This window comes from Pungitius pungitius, chromosome 10 (genome assembly GCF_949316345.1).
Source record: "Pungitius pungitius chromosome 10, fPunPun2.1, whole genome shotgun sequence".
NCBI lineage: Eukaryota > Metazoa > Chordata > Actinopteri > Perciformes > Gasterosteidae > Pungitius > Pungitius pungitius.
In genome coordinates this window covers 11,809,606-11,834,580 of record NC_084909.1, presented here as the reverse complement: position 1 = coordinate 11,834,580, position 24,975 = coordinate 11,809,606, and the positions used below count along the sequence as shown (strand labels likewise).

General features: G+C 42.1%; 3 protein-coding genes across 6 annotated transcripts in view; 2 read left to right on the top strand and 1 right to left on the bottom strand.

Moving 5' to 3' along the window:
• The window catches only part of spryd7b (SPRY domain containing 7b), a 28,047-nt gene extending 17,258 nt beyond the window's left edge, over window positions 1-10,789 (top strand). The window contains exons 1-5 of one of the 2 annotated variants that reach the window (XM_037488108.2): window positions 5,421-5,639; window positions 6,345-6,461; window positions 6,745-6,911; window positions 8,441-8,543; window positions 9,572-10,789. In XM_037488108.2, coding sequence (XP_037344005.1) covers window positions 5,534-5,639; window positions 6,345-6,461; window positions 6,745-6,911; window positions 8,441-8,543; window positions 9,572-9,669 — 591 coding nt within the window. In that variant the 5' untranslated portion in view covers window positions 5,421-5,533 and the 3' untranslated portion in view covers window positions 9,670-10,789. Of the gene's footprint in view, window positions 1-5,420; window positions 5,640-6,344; window positions 6,462-6,744; window positions 6,912-8,440; window positions 8,544-9,571 lie in introns of those variants that run through there. The other variant, XM_037488107.2, reaches the window with a different exon arrangement.
• On the bottom strand, window positions 600-5,173 carry trim13 (tripartite motif containing 13). Of its 3 annotated transcripts, XM_062564833.1 has the most exons (3): window positions 4,620-4,679; window positions 4,101-4,222; window positions 600-4,009 (listed from the first exon to the last, which is right to left on the bottom strand). In XM_062564833.1, the coding sequence occupies exon 3, from the start codon at window positions 3,999-4,001 to the stop codon at window positions 2,814-2,816; it is 1,188 nt and encodes a 395-aa protein (XP_062420817.1). In that variant the 5' UTR covers window positions 4,002-4,009; window positions 4,101-4,222; window positions 4,620-4,679; the 3' UTR covers window positions 600-2,813. The 3 variants fall into 3 exon arrangements, with proteins under 3 accessions (XP_062420817.1, XP_037344002.1, XP_037344003.1); XM_037488105.2 differs by lacking the exon at window positions 4,101-4,222 and having other exon boundaries at window positions 4,620-5,173; XM_037488106.2 differs by lacking the exon at window positions 4,620-4,679 and having other exon boundaries at window positions 4,101-4,606.
• A 133-nt stretch (window positions 10,790-10,922) lies between the features above and the next one.
• Window positions 10,923-23,984, top strand: kpna3 (karyopherin alpha 3 (importin alpha 4)). The gene is made up of 17 exons (XM_037488565.2): window positions 10,923-11,177; window positions 13,163-13,207; window positions 15,276-15,365; window positions 16,189-16,218; window positions 16,322-16,374; window positions 16,464-16,559; window positions 17,497-17,582; window positions 18,044-18,130; window positions 18,207-18,376; window positions 19,479-19,523; window positions 19,635-19,766; window positions 19,879-20,007; window positions 20,314-20,418; window positions 20,681-20,752; window positions 21,035-21,197; window positions 21,405-21,499; window positions 21,592-23,984. Exons 1-17 carry the CDS (start codon window positions 11,109-11,111, stop codon window positions 21,688-21,690), a joined length of 1,566 nt encoding a protein of 521 aa, XP_037344462.1. The 5' UTR covers window positions 10,923-11,108; the 3' UTR covers window positions 21,691-23,984.
• The last annotated feature ends 991 nt before the right edge of the window (window positions 23,985-24,975 follow it).

The window sequence follows — 24,975 nt, the reverse complement described above, 5'->3', positions numbered from 1 at the left end:
AGATAAGTATTAAATCATACCGTAGTGAAGCTATCAATACGGTTTATTTAGATATCAAAACGAGTAGAATAAAGCGATAAAAGCTTCAGCTAAATGACATGTAATGTAGAATGTGTTAACGTTTATATGTCATTCCTTTGGAAAATATTTTAGGACTGATTTGCGATCTTGCGTTTACGATGTATATGAAACAAATGCTTGCATACTACGACTCCGTCTCTCTAGATGATTGTGTATTTTGAATGGGTGTGCAATCAAAGACGTGATATGTTCTGATGTTCACCGCAATGATGTGGTGACCTAAATGTAGTCCGTAACATTGCCAAAATCCTCCATTTTAAGTGATGTCGGATGCGCACGCAATAGTGTAGCACGGTCACAATAACCTCAAATTGGATTTACCTAAATATAAAAGACTGAATTAGTTTTACAGGCCTTTCATTTAAAATGTGAGGCATTGATAACCCTGGTTCTTGTATCAAATGTGTGCTGAATACAATTCCTCAACCTTGTAACTGCGGAGAAGAAACGGCCTGAGCGCCCCACTAATTTAAAAGGCACTCGGATAACTTTCCTTTAATGCAAACATGAAATAAGTATACCTTGAATGCGTTTATTAATGACATTCATCTTTTTGTAGATTTTCTGATGCCATCGTCAAAATATCAGGACTGTGTGCGGCCACTATCCATAAACGCATATTGCGGCATTTATGGGTACATTTGGCCTTGCAGGCCTGTCTTGATGATTTTGAATTTGTTCTCGCAAATATAATTAACGTTAAACTCATATAAAATCATAAATGAAAGTCCTTTTTTGCGTGTATTTTTGTCTAAAATGGAAAAATATTAAACATATATGTTTATAATTATGTAAAAAGATTAGCCTTTATAATATATATCATTTCTATACAATGCTGCAAAGTGGATCATTTTCTGTGTTTGTAAATATTAACCACGTTCCGCGTAATTTATTAGCAACTTTAATATAAATGATATACATTTTATATTAGGGTATTTCCCTTAATACGTGCGGTTACTTAAAGCGATGTGTGACAATGTTGAGTATTTAGAGAAACGGCACATCAAAGTGTTGACGCTGTCTCGATACCGATGCACGGAATGAAATTCCAGTTTGTCCCACATCAATTATGCTTTACTTTTTGTTTTACTTTCGAGACTCTTTGTTGTAAACATTTACCTTTTTTATTGGCCGTATAGATTTTAACTAATTTTAAGTTATCCTTTTAAAATAACGCATCCCTCTTTGCTCTTGTACTTTGGCTGCAAACAATTTTGCCAGAAAACAAAATTGTAAAATTGATACAGCAAAAGGAAAGAAAAATGAAGAAATTGTATCACAGTAACACCACGATCTTCTTTAATCCACGTGAAATGGTGTAAGAGTGCGGGACATTATCCGGTGATACACGTAAACGCGGCGACGGCTACATTCAATATCTGGACATTTATTGAAGTAGTTCATTGCATGCATGGGGACTTGAAGCTTTTCATTACTTTTTATTAAACCTCAGTGTCCGACAGCGCAATCTGTCTCTCCCCTCATTACTTTTATCCGAAGGGTATTATTTATGAATGTTATTCACAATATTATTTTTTTATTTGGTGTGAGTTGACCTTTTTAAGGTTTTTGCGTGCAGTGAAAATTAAAATATTAATGTAGAGTATATTTATTTTCACCCTATATTTGCCTGGCAACAGAGGTCTATATATATATATATGTGTGTGTATGCGTGCCATGACGTACATCCTGAATTATGGTCAGTGCTGACATCACGGATTCACTTTGTGGTCTGATTTAGGATTTGTTTTAAATGCTCCCTACTCCGGAGGATGAATACATTAATAGATAAACATAATGAGATCAATGCACAATTCACTATTTGTCGTTTTCCCTGACCTATTTTTATAAAGATCCTTTTGGGGGACATGCCAAAAAAATCTCACTGAGCTATCCTGTGTTTAAAAAGTTTAACAACTCCATTTCGCCCACATTTATTTTAATTTGCGGCTTGCAAGTCATTTAACTCAAATGCATAGCAAAAAAATAGGTCTGTGTATTTTACCCAACAGGCTGCAGATGTCTTGCCTTTATAGAATTGACAAGTCATGCAACGAATGAGTCACATTTACCTCCCCAAATAGCTCTGGTGTGGAAATCGACTGAATGCCAAGCGCACGTCACTATCGTACACCCTTGCCTCAGTTTTGTTATTAACGATAAGGGGAAAATGAGCAGTCAGCAGATCGGGTTTCATGAAAACATGACAAGCATAGGATCGTGTTCGTTTGATTTCCTCCCTCACTGCAGCCTGGTGAATATTTCACACGGGGCCTGTTATGCAACCTTTGTAACCTTGAGGAGGTTGCAGCATCCCTGTTGCGCGGACGCGTTCTGCAGGGGAGAAGTCAGGGATCACTCTGTACGTGTCGTTTAGTATTTCACACACTTGCTTAATTAAAGAGCCTAGATTGTGTGTCTAAATATTTGATTTTGTATGTTGCATCTTGTTAAAAAAACGTAATAATAGCACTCACGGATGTGACTTAATTCTCGGTTTTATTTGATCAAGATCACTGTAGTCGTGTACTTAAAAAAAGAAATTGATCGATGATTTCTATCTGATATAAACAGATGCTACAACTTTTCCGTACTAAGGTTAGATTATATGGCTTCGTTGGAAGTTGACGCTTGGTCAAAAAAAGAAGGCACAAACATTACTCAGGTGCATATCTGTCCCTAATTGGATGCCCCTCATGGGCACTTTTGCAGCTGGGGGTGCATGGCAGACATTAGTCAGTAAAGAAAAAACTGACAGCAGATTTGATTAAGCTCCCGATACATTCCTGACCTGCACCTATCATACTTGTGTACATGCCAGTCAACTCCCGCAGGTACACGCCGGTGTGGGTCACGTGCGAGGAAACAGCAGTAAGCAATGGTTCAATCTGCGAGGGCACGTAGGCTGCGAGTTTGTGCGGCTGCAGCAGGAGCAGAGTCGACAGTAAGAGAACTGTGTTTAGGGCGATCCACCGAGGCACCGCCACCCGGGAGCCCCCCGTTCGGTAGGAGCCGTTCTCGTGCGGCACTGAGATCTTGTCCACGTCGCCGAGCCGCAGTGAATCCCACCTTTTGACATCGAAATTGCGCACAAGGGGACCGACTTGTGAGTCTTTCCGAGAGGGCCGTGGAGTCTCCTTCAGAACCTTCAGCTTTGCCCGAAACTCCTGCATCTGCTGCAGAAAGCACAGGGGGTCGGAGACGCCAGCGAAAGAATCCGCGATGCCGAGCGCACGCCCGTGGTCCTCGATCGCTGCGCTCAGCTTGGTGATCTCCGGGTCGTATTCTTGTAACACCATCAGCTTCAGAGTTTCAAAATCGGAGAGTATTTCGTTCTTTTTGCTCTCAATGGTACTGATGAGTTTGTCGAAATACTCTGACACCTTTTCTGCGTCCTTGCTCACCGACATAAGCGCCTTTTTCTTACTGGCCTGCAGTGTCTCCAGGCAGGACAGGACGTCTGCGCTCTGCCAGCTCTTCACCCCGTGAAGCAGCACTTCAAACGCCTCCCTCTCTTGCTCGTACGCCTCCTCCAAGGAGCAGTATGCGTGTCCTCGGTGGTCATCTGTCGTTGCGCAAAACCCACAAATGAGATTTAAGTCCGTGGCGCAAAATATGTTCAGTGGCTGGCCGCAGTGTTGTTTACATTCAGACATTTTAGGCATCACTCTTATCTTGCTGTATTTTTCCACTATTCCCCGCAGAGAATAGTTAATCTGCAGGCTGTTAGCGCCGTTGTGAGGCGTCTCTTTGCGGCAAGTGGGGCATCTGAAGGGTGTTCTGAAAGCCGGACCACGGCTGCCTTCCAACAAGCCCTCCAGGCATTTCTTGCAAAAGCTGTGCGAACACAGCAAAACCCGCGGGTCGTCGAAGAGACCGCAGCAGATTGGGCACGTAAGTTCCTCTTCCAGCTGCTCCATGGTTACCCCTGTAAACACAGTATCCAGGCGTCAAATCACTGCTTCGTTATACTAAAAAAAGGCAATGAATCAGCACCTAAGTATAACAAGGCTACGCACCCACACTGGATGGAGCCTCATCGGGCAGCACAGGCAACACATTACGCACGACAATGCTCTAGAATCGCAAAAGGATACGGGTTCGGCAGTCATGTTCCAGCTGGGTGTGGAGTATTCCCATCCTGAAAGTGAAACGGACTCGGATCACCGTGTCCGCGTAAAAGGTTGTCACGAGTCATCTCAAAGACTCCGTTTGGCCATCTAACGTTAAATAACATAGTGCTTTATCTACCAGGCGGGCGTTAAAAGAAGAAGCGACCCAACTAGAGTGGAAACAATCGTATACGTAACTTTACAGCCTCCACTATCAAACTATTTCCAAACTAGCGTTGCATAACACATTAGCAGGGCTGAGAGGAGTCCTAAATTACCGCCGTCACACCAACCCGATGCGACAAATTAGCGTCGGAGATGGTTCGCGTTCGCGTTTCTCCTGTTGGCAAGGTGCTGAAGTGGAGCTGTGACAGATTTTGCCAGTGCATAGTAACATAAGACTAGTGGACCAAAAGAAGCACTCACCAGCTGCTGAGACGCACCATGCAACGTAATAATGGCGCTTGTTGCTGTGCAGACTTCGCTCCTTTTCGGGTCTCGCGTTAACCGCTTCGGTGGCACAGAGAAAATAAAAACACGCGGATTCGTCTAGATTTGCGCAAACGTTTGAACCGAGAGAATTCTGTATTTTCCTCGGAAACCAAAATTAGGGATGTTGTTTATTTTTGGTGCTTAATTATCGTCATTTGGGGTTGTTTGCGTTCGTGTCCCTGTTTGGTAATTTGAAGAGGATCCCTGGCAGTCTGAGGGGGGAGGGGCTGTTGCTATGCAAAACATTACAGCGTGAAAAACTGTCAACTGGGGTTTAGTTTGGCATCACGCGTTTCGACACGAACTTCTTCAGTCATGTGTGTGGGTAGGTTCTGCTTGTCGATAAATGCAGCTATAAACATTTAACATGGTAAAAAAAAAGAAAGAAAAGAAAAGTGAAAGATCTCAGCTGCATCAAAGTAATTGGCGCACCCAAACACAATATCCTGGCACCAAAAGAGACAGAAGAATACGAACTATTCCACACATCAGCAACATTATATCATGTTTCAGCCTCAGGGCTTGCTCCTCTGGTTAGGCACCACCAATTCAGCATTTCTCGACCTAAAACCCCCACTATTCTCACTTGGTGTTATGTAACACCGACACCCAATAGTTAGGTTGTCACGTGTGGAAATGTTGACCTTGATTTCCTTCCCTTGTTTCCATGCCATTAGGAGCAACTGCCTATCGTAACCGCTGTGATTGGATACAGTTGGGCAGCAGTGGGGCTGCTCTCTGTCGCCGTGCGTCGCTGTTCTCTCGGTTGTTGTGTTTTTTTCACGCCGCGCTCTTGTCGGTCTGACGTGGAGACGTTACTGTTTCCGGATGTTACCCGGGGCGCAAGAATGGCTGCGATGTTTACGTGTTGTCTCGGCTGCTGCGCAGACGGCGGATCGGGGCACATTCCTCTCAAAGAAATGCCCATTGTCCAGTTAGACACCCATCACATGGGTGAGTAGGATTACATCGGTGACAGCTGCGGTTCAAATACAGATGTTGGTCCTGATGGTTTGCTACTTCCGCCGTTAGCATTAGCTAGCTAGTCGAGCCGCTAATGGTGTTGCGATCTTTAGCTAACGCTAAACGGGATTCCTACGAGCTTTTCATGCAACTTGTCAAATGAGAAGGCGTGATTGTACCTCCATTACATAAACTGAAGACTACCGTGACGGCTATCTGAATTCGCATTTACTATTTCTGTCGATACACTTTTTAAAAATTGGTTCTTCACATGCTTTATGGTCTGTTCAAAAGTGCTCCTCTTTGATTACGACGTGTGTATGTGTGTTTTCTCCTTGCAATATTAAAAACCACAAAGGAGGAGCATAGAAATAGTTGTCATTAAAACCATATGAATGACCTCAACATATCTCTTACTTTATTGAAAACCCGCATCCTCAATTAATGTGCACTGGAAGATTTTCTTAGTGGGCTTCAATTGGGTCTAAATGAACTGAGATTCAAGATAGGAGGTTAACCCGTAACTCACTGTTGAATTGAAACATCTAAGTGAAGGGATGATTGGGGGGAAAAACATCTAATGTTGAATCTGAGTCTACATCACAGAAATACGACTTATGCTGGACAGTTTTGCCTGATTATTTGGTGATACTGTTTTAGATCTTTACAGCGTGTCCAAATGCTTTTGTTCCGCAGGCACAGATGTTGTCATAGTGAAGAGCGGCCGGAGGATATGTGGCACTGGAGGTTGCCTGGCCAACGCTCCTCTGCACCAGAACAAAAGTTATTTTGAGTTTAAGATCCAGTCCACAGGTAAGAGCGTGTCTGATCACCAGCTTTTTCCATGTATCTGTTGCCTCCTTTCTTTCCAGACTGACACTTTTTGGTGCTTGACTACTGGGCCTTTTTGATACTGTGACACAATTTTAGTTTTTTACAGCATCACTGTATTTTAGAACACAAGGAAAAAGCAGCTGCACACCGTCCTCATGCAGTTAATACCAGCTTTTTGTAACAAATATGCTATGCATCCAAATTCTACAAAAAGCTGTGGTTGTTAAAGGAGCAGACAATCCGTGTTGTGCTTTTTGTTCAGGTGTTTGGGGAATAGGTGTGGCTACACAGAAAGTGAATCTTAATCAAGTGCCTATGGGCCGAGACACAAACAGCCTGGTGCTGAGGAATGATGGGTCCGTGTACCACAATAATGAAGAGAAGAATCGCCTACCTGCAAACAGCCTTCCTCAGGAGGGGGACATTGTGGTAAGAGCTAAATTCATTGCTCCATTTGGGATTTTTTGTGGGCAAACTACTGAAACTTGGGGATTGTATTTCCTAAACCTAAAATTTAAACTCATAAAAAATATTTCTTGGCATGACCATTTTGTTATACAATATATTCCTGCTGAAGAACACAACCTATCACTAAATGACTACTACTTCAGCTTAAAACTTTGTGACTTTAGGGAACACATAAGTCCTTTGAGTCATTACTATATTCATGTGTTCCAACCACACATACTGAGAAGACAAAGCAACAACATCTTAACAGATGAATATACAATATGGTAAACCTGTATTACTAAACTTCCGTAGATAATTCTTTTTTTCACAAGGTATTTTAATAAGGAGTCATGTCTGGTCCAATCTGTCATTTGGTAAAACTTTGTCACAGCCTAAATATCGTGATGCTTGCTCATTTGGGTTTATTCATTGCTTTTCCTTTGCTACTATTGAATTATATAGTATATTTGAACACCTCTGCATGAATAAAATCTAGTGCTATTATATCCAGGTCATCATGGTCAACTTCACTACATTTGCTGTCTTGTGATGCTTATTGTGCTCATTTTGCATATTGTATTGCTTGATATGAAATGATACCTTCAAAAGAAATCCTCACAAAATACAATCTCAATCATTCAGACCCTTCTACTTGTTCATGCAGGTGTTACTTAAATGATGAACGGTTCAAACTAAGAGATTGCCCGGGATTCATTTAAAACTGAATTAAATGTGCCATATTCCATTGGAGGTGAGGTGAATGCGTCCCTAGTGAGGGACGCATTCACCTCACCTGCTGAAAATCGCAAATTACAAATTTGCCTCAGAGGGCTTTACACATGCAACATCCTCTGTCCCGAAACCCTCACATGGTTTCGGGAGGAAGGAGAGTTTAGAGATAGGTCTGTAGTTATCCTCTGGAGCTAGAGTAGGTTTCTTAAGAAGATTTAATTACGGCTACCTTGAAGGACTGTGGTACATGTCCTGTCAACAAAGACAGATTCATAATATCCAGTAGGGATGTGCTAATTAACAGAAAAACTTCCTTAAGCAGCTTAGTTGGAATCAGATCAAAGAGACAAGTGGAAGAGTTGGATTTCAAAATTGTAGAAGTCAGTTGATCAAAGCTGATGGAAGAGAAACCATTCAAGTAGGTATCAGGGCCCACGGCTGCATCCAAGGTTCCTACATCCGAGGGCGGGTCGGCTCCGGTTGGGGGCAGGAGACCATCAATTTTCTATTTGATAGTCAGAATCTTATTATTGAAGAAGTTCATAAAGTTGTTACTACTGAGGTCCACAGGAATACACGGGAATACACATGTACATTCACCAGAGTGTATGTCATTTGCGTGATCACTTCCTCCAGGAACAGGCAATTTTCAGAACGAATAGACAAACTTCACTTACAACGATTTACTTTGATTTTAGTCTTGACACTTTTTAAATGCGTCATCATATTCACATGCCTAACTTCAGTGACTAATTCTTTTTCTTTGCGTTCCTCAGGGCATCACATATGACCATGTGGAGTTAAATTTATATCTGAATGGAAAGAACATGCATTGTCCTGCCTCAGGGATCCGAGGCACTGTTTACCCTGTTGTTTATGGTGAGTTTGTGTTTTTTTGGACCTGCCCAATTGCTACTTGATAAGTAAATAAATGTAGCTACTATTTGTTTCCACTAGATGGCTGCCTTTGTACATATTTTCACCAAACCTACTTTTTGGGGGCTCATAGTTGTTTACTTACCAACTTACCAATTATTTGTGTGTTGAATTTGTGCAATAATATCTCATATGTTTAAAGGGCACATTCACTATTTTCGAGGAAGTATTTATACACACACACACACACACACACACCCACGTGTATGTATATATACACACAACACCGTTCCAGTGAAGTCTCCCACCACCTGCAATGAGAGTAGAGTAAACAATACAAGACCACAAAACCTGGAAAGTACCGTAGTGCAGTAGTCGCCAGGTCATGGAAAGACTTGAGATGAGTGGTCAGGAAAGAGGGATTACTACAGGCCAGGTTGACTGCTGCACATCCACCCAGGTTACAGTTAGTTGCCATCTGGCTTTGAGTGTTCGGCCTGGAGGTGACTCTACTTCTCCACCCGAGGACCAATTTATAACCAAGTTCAGCTTTAATGGGCATTGTATACAGCGAGATTATGCTGTGCTCACAAGGCCCTCAGCTTGGTTTCTGCAAAGCAACAGACTTGAATAATAAAAAAGAACAAAATGCTGGAGTGTTTGCTTGTCCACAGTTCCTCAGTTTGATTTAAAGTTTACTGAAACAGTGTCCAATAGTCTCCCTGGAGAGCGCAGAGTGAAGGCATGATTTTAACTGTGAAATATAACTTTCATACATTCAAAAACAATGTTATGTTCAGCATGCATTTACCCATCAACACAAACTGGACACATAGGTGGCCAAGCTACACGCATTTGATGTAATTGTGCGACAAAAAAAACATCTCAGGACTCATGTATTTGCATTATCTTCAAAGAAAAACCTGGAAATTTCCCTGAGATGTTGTCAAAGGATTTATTTTTTCGCTTCCTTCCTGGAACATGTGGACAATGTCTAAGCTTGTGCTTGTCTTTCACTTCTTTTGTTCCAGTGGATGACAGCGCCATCTTAGACTGCCAGTTTAGTGACTTCTATCACACCGCTCCGCCAGGATTTGAGAAGATCCTCTTTGAGCAACAGATCTTCTAAAGGAGCACTTGGGCCTCAGCCCCTGCGACGTTGTCTCCCTCCCACACATCTGGTTGCAACCTCTGTGACACTACAGTGTGATCATAACTGGATAATACTACGTGCCGCCTGAATGCCTTTTTGTTTCCCCCTGTTCTCGTTCTTGTTCTCTTATGATTTGTCTTGATCGACGTTGGGTTATCCTTGAAGTAGTGGGGGGATCTAATCAGTGGTCAGCTATGACTATGTTGATGTTTGACTGTCAATCATTACCTTGTATCAGTGGTAACCCTTATGTATTTACTGAGACACTTTCAATTGTTGCTTACATTCTCAGTCTGTTTGTAGATGTCAGACAGCGGATGCAATGGTAAAGCGCCCTGCCCCCTTTCAGGATGACAAGCCATGTTTTATTGACAGCACGATTCGCATGTTATTGATTACAAACCCCTGAATGCCATTCTGAAATCTGATTATACACCTTATATTTATTTGTATTTATTTGAATCACAGACCAAAGTGATTTATTCTTTTTGGTTTGACAAAACATATTTTTATTTGGCAAACCAGGGTTTGTCAACTGACTAGATTACCTGGCAATACTGATACATCAGTCCACAATATCCAATTTCATTTGATGTTGCCTTTAATTGGCAAATGTACTTTAAGTGGGTACATTGTAACACTTTTTAAATTCATGTCACTCTTCGAATTGTTATACACACTGAAACGGTTTAAATACTAACCACAGTGCAATACACATTTAAGAGGACCAACAGGTTGACTGGTGAGTGTGATGAGGTGAAGGTGCTTGGAATGTTATACAAAATAAAACACTTATTATATCCACCTCAGTAGGTATTATCTGGAATTCGAATCTCCTTCAACGGACAACTATTCTACCCCATAATGTATTTGTTTTACATATCTGAATATTACCAGAGCTGCTGCTGGCTGTCTGATTAGAGAGATATGGTTAGAAGTGTCAACCATTGTATTGACATTTCACATCCGCTGCTCGACTGACAGTTCACTATTTCAAATGCGTATCTTTATTTGCACTGATATTATTGTACAAGCAATTCCAAATATTGTTGAAACTTCATTAAACCTTTGTCTGGAGGCATGCCTTTGCCATCGCCCTGTTTTGTCTTTCGTTTGTTGAGACGTTTGCGCGTCACTTTCGCTGTTATGCGGTAAAATGACGATTGAGCGGCGCAACTTTCAGACATTTTTCTCTATTGTGGCCAATAACTCAAAGATGAGTTTATTAATGCTGCATTGAGGAAGCCCTGGAAACAGCCCATGCGGGAGGGATGCTTTAACTCCTCCCTCGGCGAGCTGCTACGTCTCCCCCCCCCCTGCCCGGAGCCCGCAGCAGCACAGGAGCTGCCGTGCCTCGTCTCTCACGGAGGAGATCCCGAAAGCCGGAGCTAATTTAGCCTGACCCCCATACAGCCATGGCAGAAAACGCCGGCTTGGAGAACCATCGCATCAAGAGCTTTAAAAATAAAGGACGCGATGTCGAGGTGAGTTGACACATGAATGCGAGTGTGAATGAGATCAATCGAGCTTGTTTCCCCGTTGAACATGTTAGTCTTTTGGGCCTCGTTCGGGAGCCTGGCCCCGGCTGCAGCTGCCAGCTAACGTTAGTTTAGCACGGAGGTTAAGCTAGCGTCAGGATTTTGCTATCTAAAGTGTCCGTTGGTCCATGTCGTTAACGCAATGCTTGCTGGGTCGCCAACACCAGCGGGTTACCAATAGTAATTATATAACTTTTTAAAGATTAAGTCACATCATAGTTGGATCGTTAAAATTGGGCGACTTAAGGGCAGGCGCTGTATCTGTCACTGCCAGCTAGCGTCAACTAGCTAAACGTTAGTCGACGGACACCGGTCGCAAGCGGGGCTGGGCCCGACCGGCACCCACATCTTGGCGTTAGCTGTGTTATACAACCAGCTGACCTTTAGTAACACCAACGCTAACGTGGGGACGTCACGTGTATTTGTCATTGTTAAGCGTCGTTTTAGGTTCAATTGCATTGTTGGTCCACATCCACCCAACCAAACAGTGCCCCTCCTTGTTGGCTTGCTAACGCTGTCAGGAAAGTAGCTAGTTAGCTAGCTCGCTAGCATGTAGAGCCAGGTGAGCTGCTAGCTAAGCGACTTAACGGTTAGCTGAACGGTATTGATGACCTTAGTTTTGCTGTCTACTATGATGTTTCAAAACGACCCACTTAAAACCATTTAAAGTCATGAATTTACTGTTGGTTTAAAATACATCGGTGAAACTAGGATGACATCGAGTTAGCGGTGTTAACTGTAACTTGGTCTGTCGTAATGTTATCCCGCACATTTCTCAGTGCTTACACCTTAACTGGACATTGCTATGTTTACACAAAGGGGCAGCTCGCTGTGTGATTTGCTGCACAGTCGAGTCTAATGGTAATCTAGGAAGCGCCTCCTGTCAAATCTAACGCCTTACAGGAACGCCATGGCTACTGCAGCATCATTCAGCAACAAAGTCTGATGTTTGACAGCGTTTTACTGCAATTCCCATTTGACATGAGGACCAAACTATTTGTCAAAAGCTGTGTTCAGGCAAAAGATAAAAAAAAAAGGATCTCAAAGAAACTTATCTAAACTTGTAGAGGTTATAGCTGAGAAATATAATGATTTCTATGGATTATTTACTCTCAGCCTAATGGTTTACCAACAAAGAGTTAAAAGTAATGCCCTCCATAATCTGTCAGGATGCCGTTTCACCTTCAAAATACTGAAAAGAACAGGTTGATGCCCCATAGGTGGTTGTTTTGAAACTTTGAGTGAGTGGGACAAGCACATGGCTACTTTATGATAGACAGATTGTTGCACAGTGCATTCCTGATGCTATTTCAGGCATCTTGGATGTCTGACCCGGGTCCCCATAAGAGCCTCTGGTGATTTTGAGTTTACCTAAGTAGATGAGTCGGACTACAGGAGAGGAGCGCGCAAGTTTGGGTTTTATTTATTTAGCTCAGGCATAACAGATTGCCTTTCATTTCTGACATCAGTAGGAGCAGCTTTGAATTGCAAAGCAGTAAAGTCTCTCATCCTGCAGGCCATAAGCTCTGTTCTTTCCCAGGATGTAATGTATAATATATTTATTGCTCAGATGGGTCAGTTTTTTTACCCTGAAAACCCCTGCTTCAGTAATGAAGTCTTTATTGGCATAAATTCTTTGTTTTGGGGATAGTTCATATTTTGGATACAACAATCATTCTGCATGACATGCAGTCTGGATTTATATTTTGAATGTTCTGTGTCAGTTTTAAGGGACTTTTTAGTTTTTTTTTTTTCTAGGTCTAGATTGTGTGATTGTGTCTGTTTGTAGTATTCAATCATTGATCTGTCTACTTGCCCCATGTTGCTAAAGTCCTAAACGGTATATTTCTATAAATGAAATGTGGAATCTAATGGAAAAGGGTTTAAGTCGAAAATGTCAAACTAAAACTTTTTTCATTTCTTTGATACAGACTATGAGAAGACATCGGAATGAGGTGACAGTTGAGTTGAGAAAGGTAAGAAAAGCTACACACACACACACACACAGAGAGATAAACGGTAAAAATGTTTTAAGTGGAGTAATTCTACTCGGCATGTATTTAGTTTGAGCAACACTGTGTAAAAGACTGTATGAAGATGATCATGCTTTTACTAGGCTACTGTCTTTGTTCGTTCCAGCACGGCGATGAAATTGAAAAGAGAGCGTGCTATTGTCTGCGTTGATTGTTGGAGCAAAACACTAACAAAGGGGCATATACGCTTAAAAGAAGTCTGTGTGAAGTGTATGAACAGAAAGCAATATGCGACCCACCATATTTGAAAACCCTCAATTGATGCTCTTATGATACACAGCAGATTAGAAATGCCATGACAGAGTCTGCTGCATTTTTCTGGAATAGGTTGTTGTTCAGGCAAGATTCTGGCACATTACCAAACTTAATCTTTTAACTCATACTAAATAATGAAGGATACAATTAGGATATGATTTAGGTCAAGAAGTTGGTGTGAAATGACAATCGTGCTATTTGCTGGATAGAATACACATCATTTGGTTGAAGTTGTTGGGACTTCAAAAAGTTGTGCAGTGGTGAAACTTCTCTCACCTTGGTGATCAATCAGCTGAGTCCAGACTACGTCCTGGCAGAGAACAAACAAAACCATCAACAACCCTGTTGGTTCTACGTCAAGTCACAAGCAGAATTTCTGTCAAGTAGTTACAGCTGGTACTGCTGACAACATTTTCCCCTTTTAATCACTGGAAGCAGCAATACAATACAACAGTATTTGTGATTCATTTAATCTTTTAATGATTTTCTTAATCTTTTCTTCAAAAAATAACTTTTTTAGAAATACAGCAAGAACACTGTTAATATGGCATCCATCTGTCTTCTATCCACTACAAGGGGACAATGCAGTATTGGTGTTCCCTTGAGTATAAATAGCCCCACACATTTGAACTGAGTTCATGTTTTTTGACTGATGCCTTTAGTTTAGTTGTGTTTAGAGGTGTAGAAATGTGCCCTCAGATGCATCGTGATGTTTACAATTCTGCATCGATGCAGGGACATAATTGTGAGTTGTGTTCATTTCAGTGTTTACTGAGTTTTGCTCTTTTTTTCTGTTAAACGCATTGTGTGCGAGAAGTGTACTGGCAGCACTGGGCGGTCCTAACGTGATGCTCTTGCTACGTTTCAACCATGTTGGGCTTAAAAACGACGTGCATGCCGGCTGCAAATCATCCGTCTGGAGATGCAGTGACTTAGACCAAGTAGGAGTATAAGAGCTATGACAGGATTTAGGAAGAGCCCTGTCTGACTGCTGCTGTGTGAAAACCCACTGTTTGTAGATTACAGCACTCTTGTAAAGCTTCATATTATGTTTTGTCTTTAATGTTTGTTTTAAGTGGCTCACACAGGATCTGTGAAGAATGGCCCTGTTTTATATTCTAGTTTCTTGAAATATTAAAAAAAAGCAAGTCAACCTCGTTGAGTCCTATTTCAGTTGTTGAAATCCTGAGACCAGTGCACATATACATAACTATTGAGACATTGTTCCACATTAGTGTCCTGAAATACCAGCACAGTGATGGAAGTTAATACTTATGGAGCGTTATTGCGATGAAATACTGAGGTGGTCACAAGTCTTGCACATTCCATTTAGCTGGATCAGATCAGCAAGAGGCACTGCACCAGCTGATTAGTCACCAGTGACGCACATCCGCATGATGCACATCAATGTAGGGCAAGGGAATCTCCTTCTACCACTGACTCAGAGGGCCTGTATATTGATGGGGTGTATGTACATGTGTCGCCTTTTTTCTATGGGCATTGAATGTGTGTTCGCAGAGTGGGGTGAGCAGGTTTAAGAGGCAGTGTCCTTTCAGACATGTGTGTTTGCTATATGGACTAGGCTGCAGGTATATTTCTCTGACCTGTAGGCTAGATTTGATTAAGTAAAAGTTAGCGCTAGAGGAGTTGTTTTTGCGGTAGTTCTAGTCTCACTGTTTAAGAAATCATCAATGCATTAATGAAGACTTTCATCTCCTCCCCTCATAGCATTTCTATTTTTTTTTTCTCTTGTCAGAGCAAACGAGACGAACATCTACTGAAGAAGAGAAATGTCCCGCAGGAGGAAAGTCTGGAAGACTCTGACGTCGACTCAGACTTCAAAGGAGTAAGTATGCGCGTACGTGCCGCAGCGTCAGACATTCAGTGAGACCTAGTGGATCAGCAGAGTGAAAAAGCAGCAGGCAGAATGTTTGGCTCAAGATGTGTGTGACGCATACTAAAAACAGGAGCTATTTCAGTAAGGGTGAGAATGTGTCTTTAAGCAAAATTCATTGTCGCAGTGCAAGTTATCGATCGATGCATCTTAGTGTGTATTGGTCACTGTTGTCTGTCAGCGTTGGTTATCCTTCTAAACTTTAAGGGGCTGATTTGCCACCATTAGAAAAAAGCACTTTTATTAGGTGAGACGGAAAGTTAATTTGTTGTCAAGTAGATGTACACGCTCAAATGTACAAGATTAATTTTAGTCTACTATTTCATGACGGTTAAATGTAATATTTACACCATAACAGCTTGATTCAAACCCGAGTGGAGCTCATTGTAATTTCCTTTCAGCCACCAATCATTTTGCATATTGCTTATTTCCATCGCACACATTATGGTGCTTTTGGGAAAGCTACTATATAGCATTGTAAATAATGCATTTACTTAATGGACATGCATTGAAAAGTGTTAATGCCGCTTTGTTAATTTTGTTGTTTGCTATGACTCAAAAGTAGTCAGAACATTTGCTCATGTTTTTCACAGTCTAGTGATATAATGATTGTGGAAAACTTATGTATTTAAGGTACAAACAAATAAATATGAGGGACATTCCCCGTTTTTGGTACAGCTTTGTAGTCTAGTGTTTATGATTAGGTGGTGGAGGATCTAATATGCTTTGTGTACTCCGACCACGCTTACATTCTTTTCCATTTCTCTTTGCTCAGCAAAACGTTACGCTTGATGCCATCTTACAGGTAAGTCTGGAAAGCCTTTGGCTACAAATTGTTACAAATGTCCCAGCAGCAGCTCCTAAAATGCGCTTCAATTTACCGCGCCCTTCACTCTTTGTCCCTGCAGAACGCTACCAGTGATAATGCAGTTATCCAGCTCAGTGCCGTCCAGGCAGCCAGGTGACTGACTGAACACGCAGGCACAACAACTGTTTTTCTTATTATTGTATATGATGTTCTTAAGGATTTCCTTTCCTGTCGTCTGTCAGAAAACTGCTCTCGAGTGACAGAAACCCTCCCATCGACGACTTGATAAAGTCCGGGATCCTCCCCATTTTAGTCAAATGCCTGGAAAGGGATGACAAGTAAGTACTTAGTAAATGTTATTTCCTCTGTGCTGAAGAGGAACCGAGTATTCTGGCTGGTAGGACAGCAGACCGCTATGATGGGGTGCGGACGCTACTACAGCAAGTCTTTGGCCCAAAAGAGGCTTTGTGGCGTCCCACACGTGAGAACGCGCGGAAGCACGCGGGGCAGTTGGCCGGTCGACTTGGCCCAGGCCGAGCCAAATATAACCGCATTCCTGTCTCCCAGAGTTCCCCAATTCCCAGGACCTTGTTCACTGGTGGGGGGAGAAGTGCAAAGGAGCTAAAACGGCAAGCGACAGCAAATGAAAATGAAACTGTGCTTTTGTCGCTAGGAAAGTAGGAAAACATTATGCGGTACCCGATTAAAGTGCACAGTAGAAAGCGCACACACAAACAACACACTTAACATCCCTTTGCCATGTTTTACTAGCATTTGGTTGGTAGGCGGTGTTAGGATCATCTGCTATTGTGTGGTTTCTAATATGTGTTGTGTAATATTGTTTTCCATTTTTAGTTTTTACCAGGTCCTGGTATTTTGTATGTATGTATGTATGTATGTATGTATGTGTATATATATACATACAAAAAAACACTGCAGCAGTTCAGCTACTGATCCCGTTTGAGATGTTTTTATTAACCACTCGTACCGCGTTTTGCAAGGATTTCTTTGAAAGTGTGAAAGTAATTGTATCTTTTTTTTGTGATAATTAAAAACTTTAGTAGGCCCTGATGACAAACACGATTTTAAATTAGTTTGTAAGGCACCGCAACACCCCAAAGTAGACCTACTGTATATAAAATGTGCCTTTTTTTAAAACTCATGATAGCTGCTGGGAATTCATCGTTACTACGCATGTTCATTATGCCCCTCTTCTGTCTCACAGCTTTCTTCATGTCTTGTTTATTAACTATTTTGATTGACTTTGTCCCGCAGCCCCTCTCTTCAGTTTGAGGCTGCTTGGGCTCTGACCAACATCGCCTCTGGGACATCAGCACAGACTCAGGCTGTGGTTAAATCCAGTGAGTTGACCCCCAAATTTTGTCCCCTTACGGTCTGTGTTTGTCTGCGATCTGCCGAGCGAGCATGTTTTGTTTTTCACACATCACTTTTTTTGTATCATGTGTTTATTAGATCACCCCTTTTATTTCAAAGCAAAGCCAACACAACTGTCTCTGTGGCAGCCTGCTAATGAATGATTAGTCAGGGGTTTACACCAAAGTGGCAAATGCTACAAGCGGCGGTGGCAAATTTCTTACTAGATTCAATGGACTTGGTTGCAGGGGTGGCACTAATCTAAAACATACTGACTTTAAAATGACCAACTGATTAAAAGAAAATTAAAGATGGAATTGCAGAGTATGTACTTGATACAACTAAAGGACAATCCTCCAGATATTATTGTTGATTTACTTGAGCTTTGAATGGGATTGACAATCCGTCACCATGCCAGGTTATTTGATGGTGACGTTTGTGTGTCTAGACGCGGTGCCCTTGTTCCTGCGACTGCTGCACTCTCCCCACCAGAACGTATGTGAACAGGCGGTATGGGCTTTAGGAAACATAATAGGTAAGTGTGTTTTTGTGTATACTCTGTGTATACGACTGTTCAGAATAATCCTGACCTCTGCCCTCTGCCTGCCCAGGTGATGGTCCACAGTGCAGGGATTATGTCATCTCCCTAGGCGTGGTCAAGCCCCTGCTTTCTTTCATCAACCCATCCATTCCCATCACCTTCCTCCGCAATGTCACCTGGGTCATTGTTAACCTCTGCCGCAACAAGGATCCCCCTCCACCTATGGAAACTGTGCAAGAGGTGTGTGTCTGTGTGCAGCAGAGATGGGGACTCGAGTTTGAGACTCGGACTCGAGTGCGACTCGAGTCGCACACATGGTGACTTCAGACTCGACTCTGACTCGAGCTTTGGGACTCGTGAATAATGTTTAATTTTAGGAAACATCTGAGGAGCTCGCTATACCGCTCCCTCCGTTACCTGCCTACGTAACACGTACATTGACATATATTGCTGGCTGCGCACGCGCGGCCACACAAGGGAAATATGTCGAATGCACCGGCCGCTGCTGTGCCATTCGTCGTGAGCTTTGGTTACAAAACCTTTCAACAAGACGGCAACAGCGCTGGCGGTCCGACCAACGGTTCGCTGACGCCGGGACGTCTGCACTCCAGTGGCGGACAGTTTACTCTGCGATCTCCTTAAACTGTCTCTGCTCTGCTCACTGAAGCAAAACAATACGTGGACAATAAATATCAGAGCGAAGAGCAGCGAGTGTAATCAACTACTGCTGCTAACACATTCCGTCAGACCAGGATTATTTATTTATATCCGTTATTGAACTTTTCTCCTCTTGTTACCCTGGTAACCGCTGTCATTACAGACGGTTGCGCCGATTTTTACTGTGAAAATCTACGAACTTCCGGTTTAGCGGCTACGCTTCGTATTTTCATTTTGTGGGAAAAACCACAAAAAAATTAGGTAAAGCGTGAAGGAGGAGTAAAAAGTCGTTGGTATGTTTTTTTTACGGTAAAAGGGACGATGATAAGAGATGGGGACTCGAGTGCGACTCGAGTCGCACACACGGTGACTTCAGACTCGTCCTCGAAAGACTTTAGACTCGACTCTGACTCGAGCTTTGGGACTCGTGATCTAGCTGTGTTGCTCTGCTGTCTCCGCAGGCTGAGTCAGACAGAGGTGCCTTTTCAGTTTGCAAATCAGACCCGGCCACCCAGAGTAATATTTGACTATAAAGTGTTTCATGCAACATTTGAAGTCTGAATTTGACAACTATTGTTTTTTTTCTTTTTTTTTCGTCTTTCACAACAAGATTTTTCCTAACTGGATCCTTCTGTTCCTTTGACTACATTCCACCCATTCACAATATACTTTTCTTTCCCCACAGATTTTGCCCGCCCTTTGCGTGCTAATATATCACACTGATATAAATGTAAGTTTGGAGCAAATAGGGATGTAACTTTGTATTTAATGAATAACGATTTCTGTACGTAGAATCCCTTGTTTGTGCCGTTTTAAGTGTTTCATGTGTCTGCATGTTTAGATCCTAGTAGACACAGTGTGGGCTTTGTCCTATCTGACGGACGGGGGCAACGAGCAGATCCAAATGGTCATTGATTCTGGAGTTGTTCCATTTCTTGTGCCTCTCCTCAGCCACCAGGAGGTCAAAGTTCAGGTCAGACATTGATTTATTGATTGAATGCATTGATCTTTGGCATTTCATCAACAGTGGGATAAACATTTCTTCCTAGATGAATTAGCAAAGTATTTCTTTTTTTTAACTATAGACTGCAGCTTTAAGGGCGGTGGGTAACATCGTGACAGGAACAGACGAGCAGACGCAGGTTGTGCTCAACTGTGACGTCCTCTCGCACTTCCCCAACCTGCTCACTCACCCGAAAGAAAAGATCAACAAGGTATCGTGGCCGCAGGACCAATCTTCAACATTTTTTTAAGAGGCATAGTTTGGGAATAGATGTTACATTGTCTACGGTGTCAATTTGCACTGAGGTGAGTTACTTTTATGAGAGCTGTCAGGCAGTAAATGTCTGCTGCAGCTTTGTTATTGTATGTATTCCCTCTAGCTGACAGTTGGTTTGAGAAATAAACTATATTCCAAGACATTTTTTTGATTAAAAAATCTGCTTTATGCCCTGTTTACTAACCCAAAGAAAAACTGTTTGTGAGCCAGTTATGAGCGTTTGTGATTTGTCTGTGTACAGGAAGCGGTCTGGTTCCTTTCCAACATCACAGCTGGGAACCAGCAGCAGGTCCAAGCTGTGATCGATGCCGGACTGATTCCAATGATCATTCACCAACTGGCCAAGGTTTGTGCTCGGTGGAAGAACCGAAAATAACATCCCAGAAACGTTCTTGTTTTATAACGCATGGTATAACACAGGGTCATCAATTGTACGCATTCAGTCGCATGGACACATTTCATGTTCCGCAGCCAGTGAAGCAAAACGACTATTGAGGAAATTAATTGAACGCAGAATGTGGCCTAGATTTAGTGCGGCTGCGGCATTATGCTGCTTGACCAAGAGACTGTCAATAGGCACGTCTCAGTGACAGCCTGTCTCTCCGCAGGGCGACTTTGGAACACAGAAGGAGGCAGCGTGGGCCATCAGCAACCTCACCATCAGTGGGAGGAAAGACCAGGTGAGCTGTGCAATAAAGAAACCTGGAGCTTGTTTGAATACTTGTGTTCTATTTTAACTGCAAAATAACGGATGAGAGTCAATCATGCAATGTTCCATGATTTAATAAGCAAACGTTTACCTCACTGTTTCATATTTTTTCTAGAGGCAACCCTTTATTACAGGATGAAACTAGCTGAAGTTGATTTGTGTTGAAATTATAAGGCGCCTTCCACACTTGTAACCATGCACCTGTGTTGTGTAATCAAGTATGGATGTGGTATGTATGTGTGGGTTCGTGTAGGTGGAGTTCCTGGTGGAGCAGAACGTGATCCCCCCCTTCTGTAACCTGCTGTCAGTGAAAGACTCCCAGGTGGTGCAGGTTGTTCTGGACGGCCTGAAGAACATCCTCATCATGGCAGGAGATGAAGCCAGCACTATCGCTGAGATCATAGAGGAGTGTGGAGGTCTGTATCTGGCATCTAATAATAATTTGAAATTGTATGTTTATGAAGGATTTTATATATTTTTCCTTTCCTTTCTCTCAAGAACTCCATTTCTTGGATTTAAAAAAAGTGCATATTATCAGCACCTTCTTGATGCATAGTTAAACTGTATATTCCTGCATTTCCTAGTATTGATGTCAGAGGAAATGTTGTCATTGGTGTTTTCAGGTTTGGAGAAGATTGAAAATCTGCAGCAGCACGAGAATGAAGATATCTACAAACTAGCCTTTGAGATTATTGATCAGTACTTTTCAGGAGATGATGTAAGTTTATTACCAGTGTTTTTTTCTGTTTTTTTCCTGCTCAGTCACCATCTTCCTCCGTGGTCATCTCCCAAACTCTGTCCCTTTTTCAGATTGATGAAGATCCCAGCTTGATCCCTGACACAACTCAAGGAGGGACCTTCAACTTTGATCCAGCATCCAACATGCAAACAAAGGAGTTCAATTTCTAAAAGCCAGGATGTTTGGATCAACCAGCTGCACGGGTATTCTGTAATCACCCCAGACATTCATCCATCTCTCCTCCAACCTGGCAACCTGGTACCGAAGGATTTACTAAGCATCACTTCAACATGGAAACTCACCACTGAAGGATTTACCCACCCTCCTCTGCACATGCGGGTGTATTTTTTGTTGTTGTTGTTTTTTAGTTTCTTTGTTAATGGGCATCCATCACCAAACACAGCAACCCAAACCCAGGAGCCCTGGTCATTCGCCGGGCACTATCACCATCTGGCAACCTGCATCCGGAGGGTTGTTGCTTTCCTCTGCCAGTGCGTCGTCTAAATATCTGACCGAAATAAAACCGGAAGGAAAAGCCTTTGTGGCAAGATTGAATTGCCAAACGTCTTTGCAAAGACAAACAGGGAGCGCAGCTTTTGACACATGTATACACACACACACACTCACTTTTTGACACTTGGATTTTGTGTGCATACTTCTGTTAGACGCCATCATATCACTTATGGGGAAGAAATACTGCTGTTTGTGGTTTCATTTTGTGCTTTTCCTCCCCTGAATTGTTACTTAATCTACCCCACGCACACTAAAGTATAAGTACACGCATTAACACACTTTAGAGACACATATTCCTGAAGGTCGGGCACCCCAATAACCCTCTTACCCAGTTTAAAGAGTTGACCACAGAGCTAGCCCACGAGTAACCGTGGACCTTCCCGGGAGAGTCCTGGGGCAGTTGGGGGGGGGGGGGGGGAAAGAGGAGTAGGAGTCCGAGGCAGAACTGACTGACGGGACTTCTGACTCGATGACGTCGCTTTTTTTGATGTGACCTCTGTTGAACTATCAAGCTTTATGTTTGGTTACAAAAAAAATATACAAAAATGTGGAGAAAATGCCATAATTTCTTTCGAAACCTGCAAATTGCCTGCTTCCAACTCAGCAGAGTGACAACGATTTGGTTTTCTCTGAGGCTGACCTGTCGCGGCAGGAGGAGATGGCACCTGTTTGGGTGAGGACGCAGAGACTTAAGAGAAGACGAACATGTCAGCTGTAGCGTTCACCACTCAACAGGACACCTGTGAAGCTTGGTCACGTCCTGTGATCCAGTGATCTGCTCGATTGGGACTTCACTGCAATGTGAAACCTTTAAACGGTCTTAGTCGGAAAAGAGAACATTGAGCTGAAATCGACCTGAATTTCTTATCTGACCTTTTTTGATCTAGTTTTAATTATTTGAAATTCTCAACATTTTGGGGTTCATGTTTCAACTTCTGGTTGAGTCGGTGCAGCTTCCATGTGTCCGTTTTGAATTGACTTTCCTTCAGCCTTATGCACACGTCTGAGAAGGCCCATTGATGTCTGCCTGCAGGAAGGGACCTACACCCATTGAAGAATAGACTTGTACGTATAGGTCCTGATTTCAGTACTTCGCTACTTTTCGATGAAGAGGTCACATGTCATCACTCAATTTCGACAATTGTACAGAAATGTGATGTCAATCTCTCCTTGCCGTCTAATGAATATATTTACATAAAGCCTGTACAAAGCTGCTGCAGCTGACAGTCATGGGATGGACGATAACCGTACTGTCAAAGATGGCTGGGGAGGGCTTTTTGGTTTTGTTGTTAAAGCAATATTTCTTTGGTTTCAATGTTTTTATTTTTGACTTGCATATGTATTGTGATAGGCTGATGACTTGGAAGAGGCAGGTTTTTTTTTTCTTCCCCCCTCTCACCCTCTGTCTCTCTTCTTAGTGGTGACGGGCTGTTTAAGATGTGCCGTCCCGTGTCAGAGGTGTTGTATGGGTCGGGTTCACGGTGCCAAACTTTGAACCCGACCCAAGCGCTCGATTCCGGAAGACTTGATGATCCTCTGGTTGGCTGCTAACTACTGAGAGGGCGTCAGAACTGGGGTGGTTTTGGGGGTTTTAAATATTTGGTGGGGCTGTTATGAGCAGCCCAGGCTTGTTTTGGGGACTAGCTGTTTATTACTGAACAAAATTATAGAGATGGTGTACAGTCATGAGCTAGCAGACTAGATTGAGCCACTTTAAAGATTTACAATTTTGTTGCCTTGTATCTGAATTGTATACAAGCTTATGTTTGCAAGATTTTTACTTGCTAATGAAAAGTTGTTTTAAATAAAGTAATAGGAGAAAAGCAACAGACAGCGTTTTGGCCTCTGATTGTTTATATCTTTTTATAAATTTTAGATTGAATTTCTCTCTTTAAGGTGGCTCATTGATGCGTTCAACTCTTGTGCATATTAAAGACAAGAATGAGTTAAATCATTGTGCCTTTTTGTTATTCATTTCAACTAAAACTAGGTTTTATTGAATAGAAACAATTCTTTGAGCAACTGGAGCGTTTTGAGGTCTTCCTGTTTGCTATGGGAATGGTCAATGCTGCTCTCTGCTGAGAGTTACTGCTCTCCTCCGATTTAATTCACTGAACATTGTAACATACATTTCCTCTCACTCATTTAGCTCTTGAACATCACGAATCACCATACTTCAGTTAGGGTGTTTCAAGATGATCTCCCTGTCAGGACATTATCTGTGTTTCTGATCCTAACCAAAATAAACTTGCTGTTTAGCCATTGGCTCGTTCGTGCTTTCAGGTGTTGTGATTCACGCATACAGTTAGTCAAATTCAAGCTGTGTGAGTGGTAATGTAAAAGATGCATGGTTTCCTGTATTTGCTCCTATGTTCTTAATCTTGAATTTGTCTTCAGTTCACTATGATTTGAAATATACTGTCGGATCTGTGTTCAGTACTCATTGTTTTCCAGGGCCTTTTCATTTCAGGTGAAATCTGAGCCTCATTGTCATTTGCCTAAATATCTTCTTCAGAGATAGTTTAGGAACCATTCATCACTTATTGGGTATATATTATCATTTTGGGCAGTGGTATGATTTTCTCTTGATTGTCCTCAAAGTACCCTCAATGGGGCTTATGGTGTGGCAATTTGATTAGTTGTATTTTGGTGGGTTGATTATGCAATACCCAAAGAAAAAAATCAGTTCCTGGATTATAATCTAATGCTTCATAAAGTTCCAATTTGAATAGCTGATTTTATGCTTGGTCAGGAATGTATTTGATTTAAAGTTATTTGAATGATCTATTCTATTAATGTAAACCCAGGGCAGGCTGTTGATGCATCGTACCAACTCTGGAGTTAACATTAGTAATTCATTCATTCAATTTAGCAATTTAAACTTCCAATAGTTAAATAATAGTTGAAAAATATGGGTCAATTAATATAGTACTACTCACTGC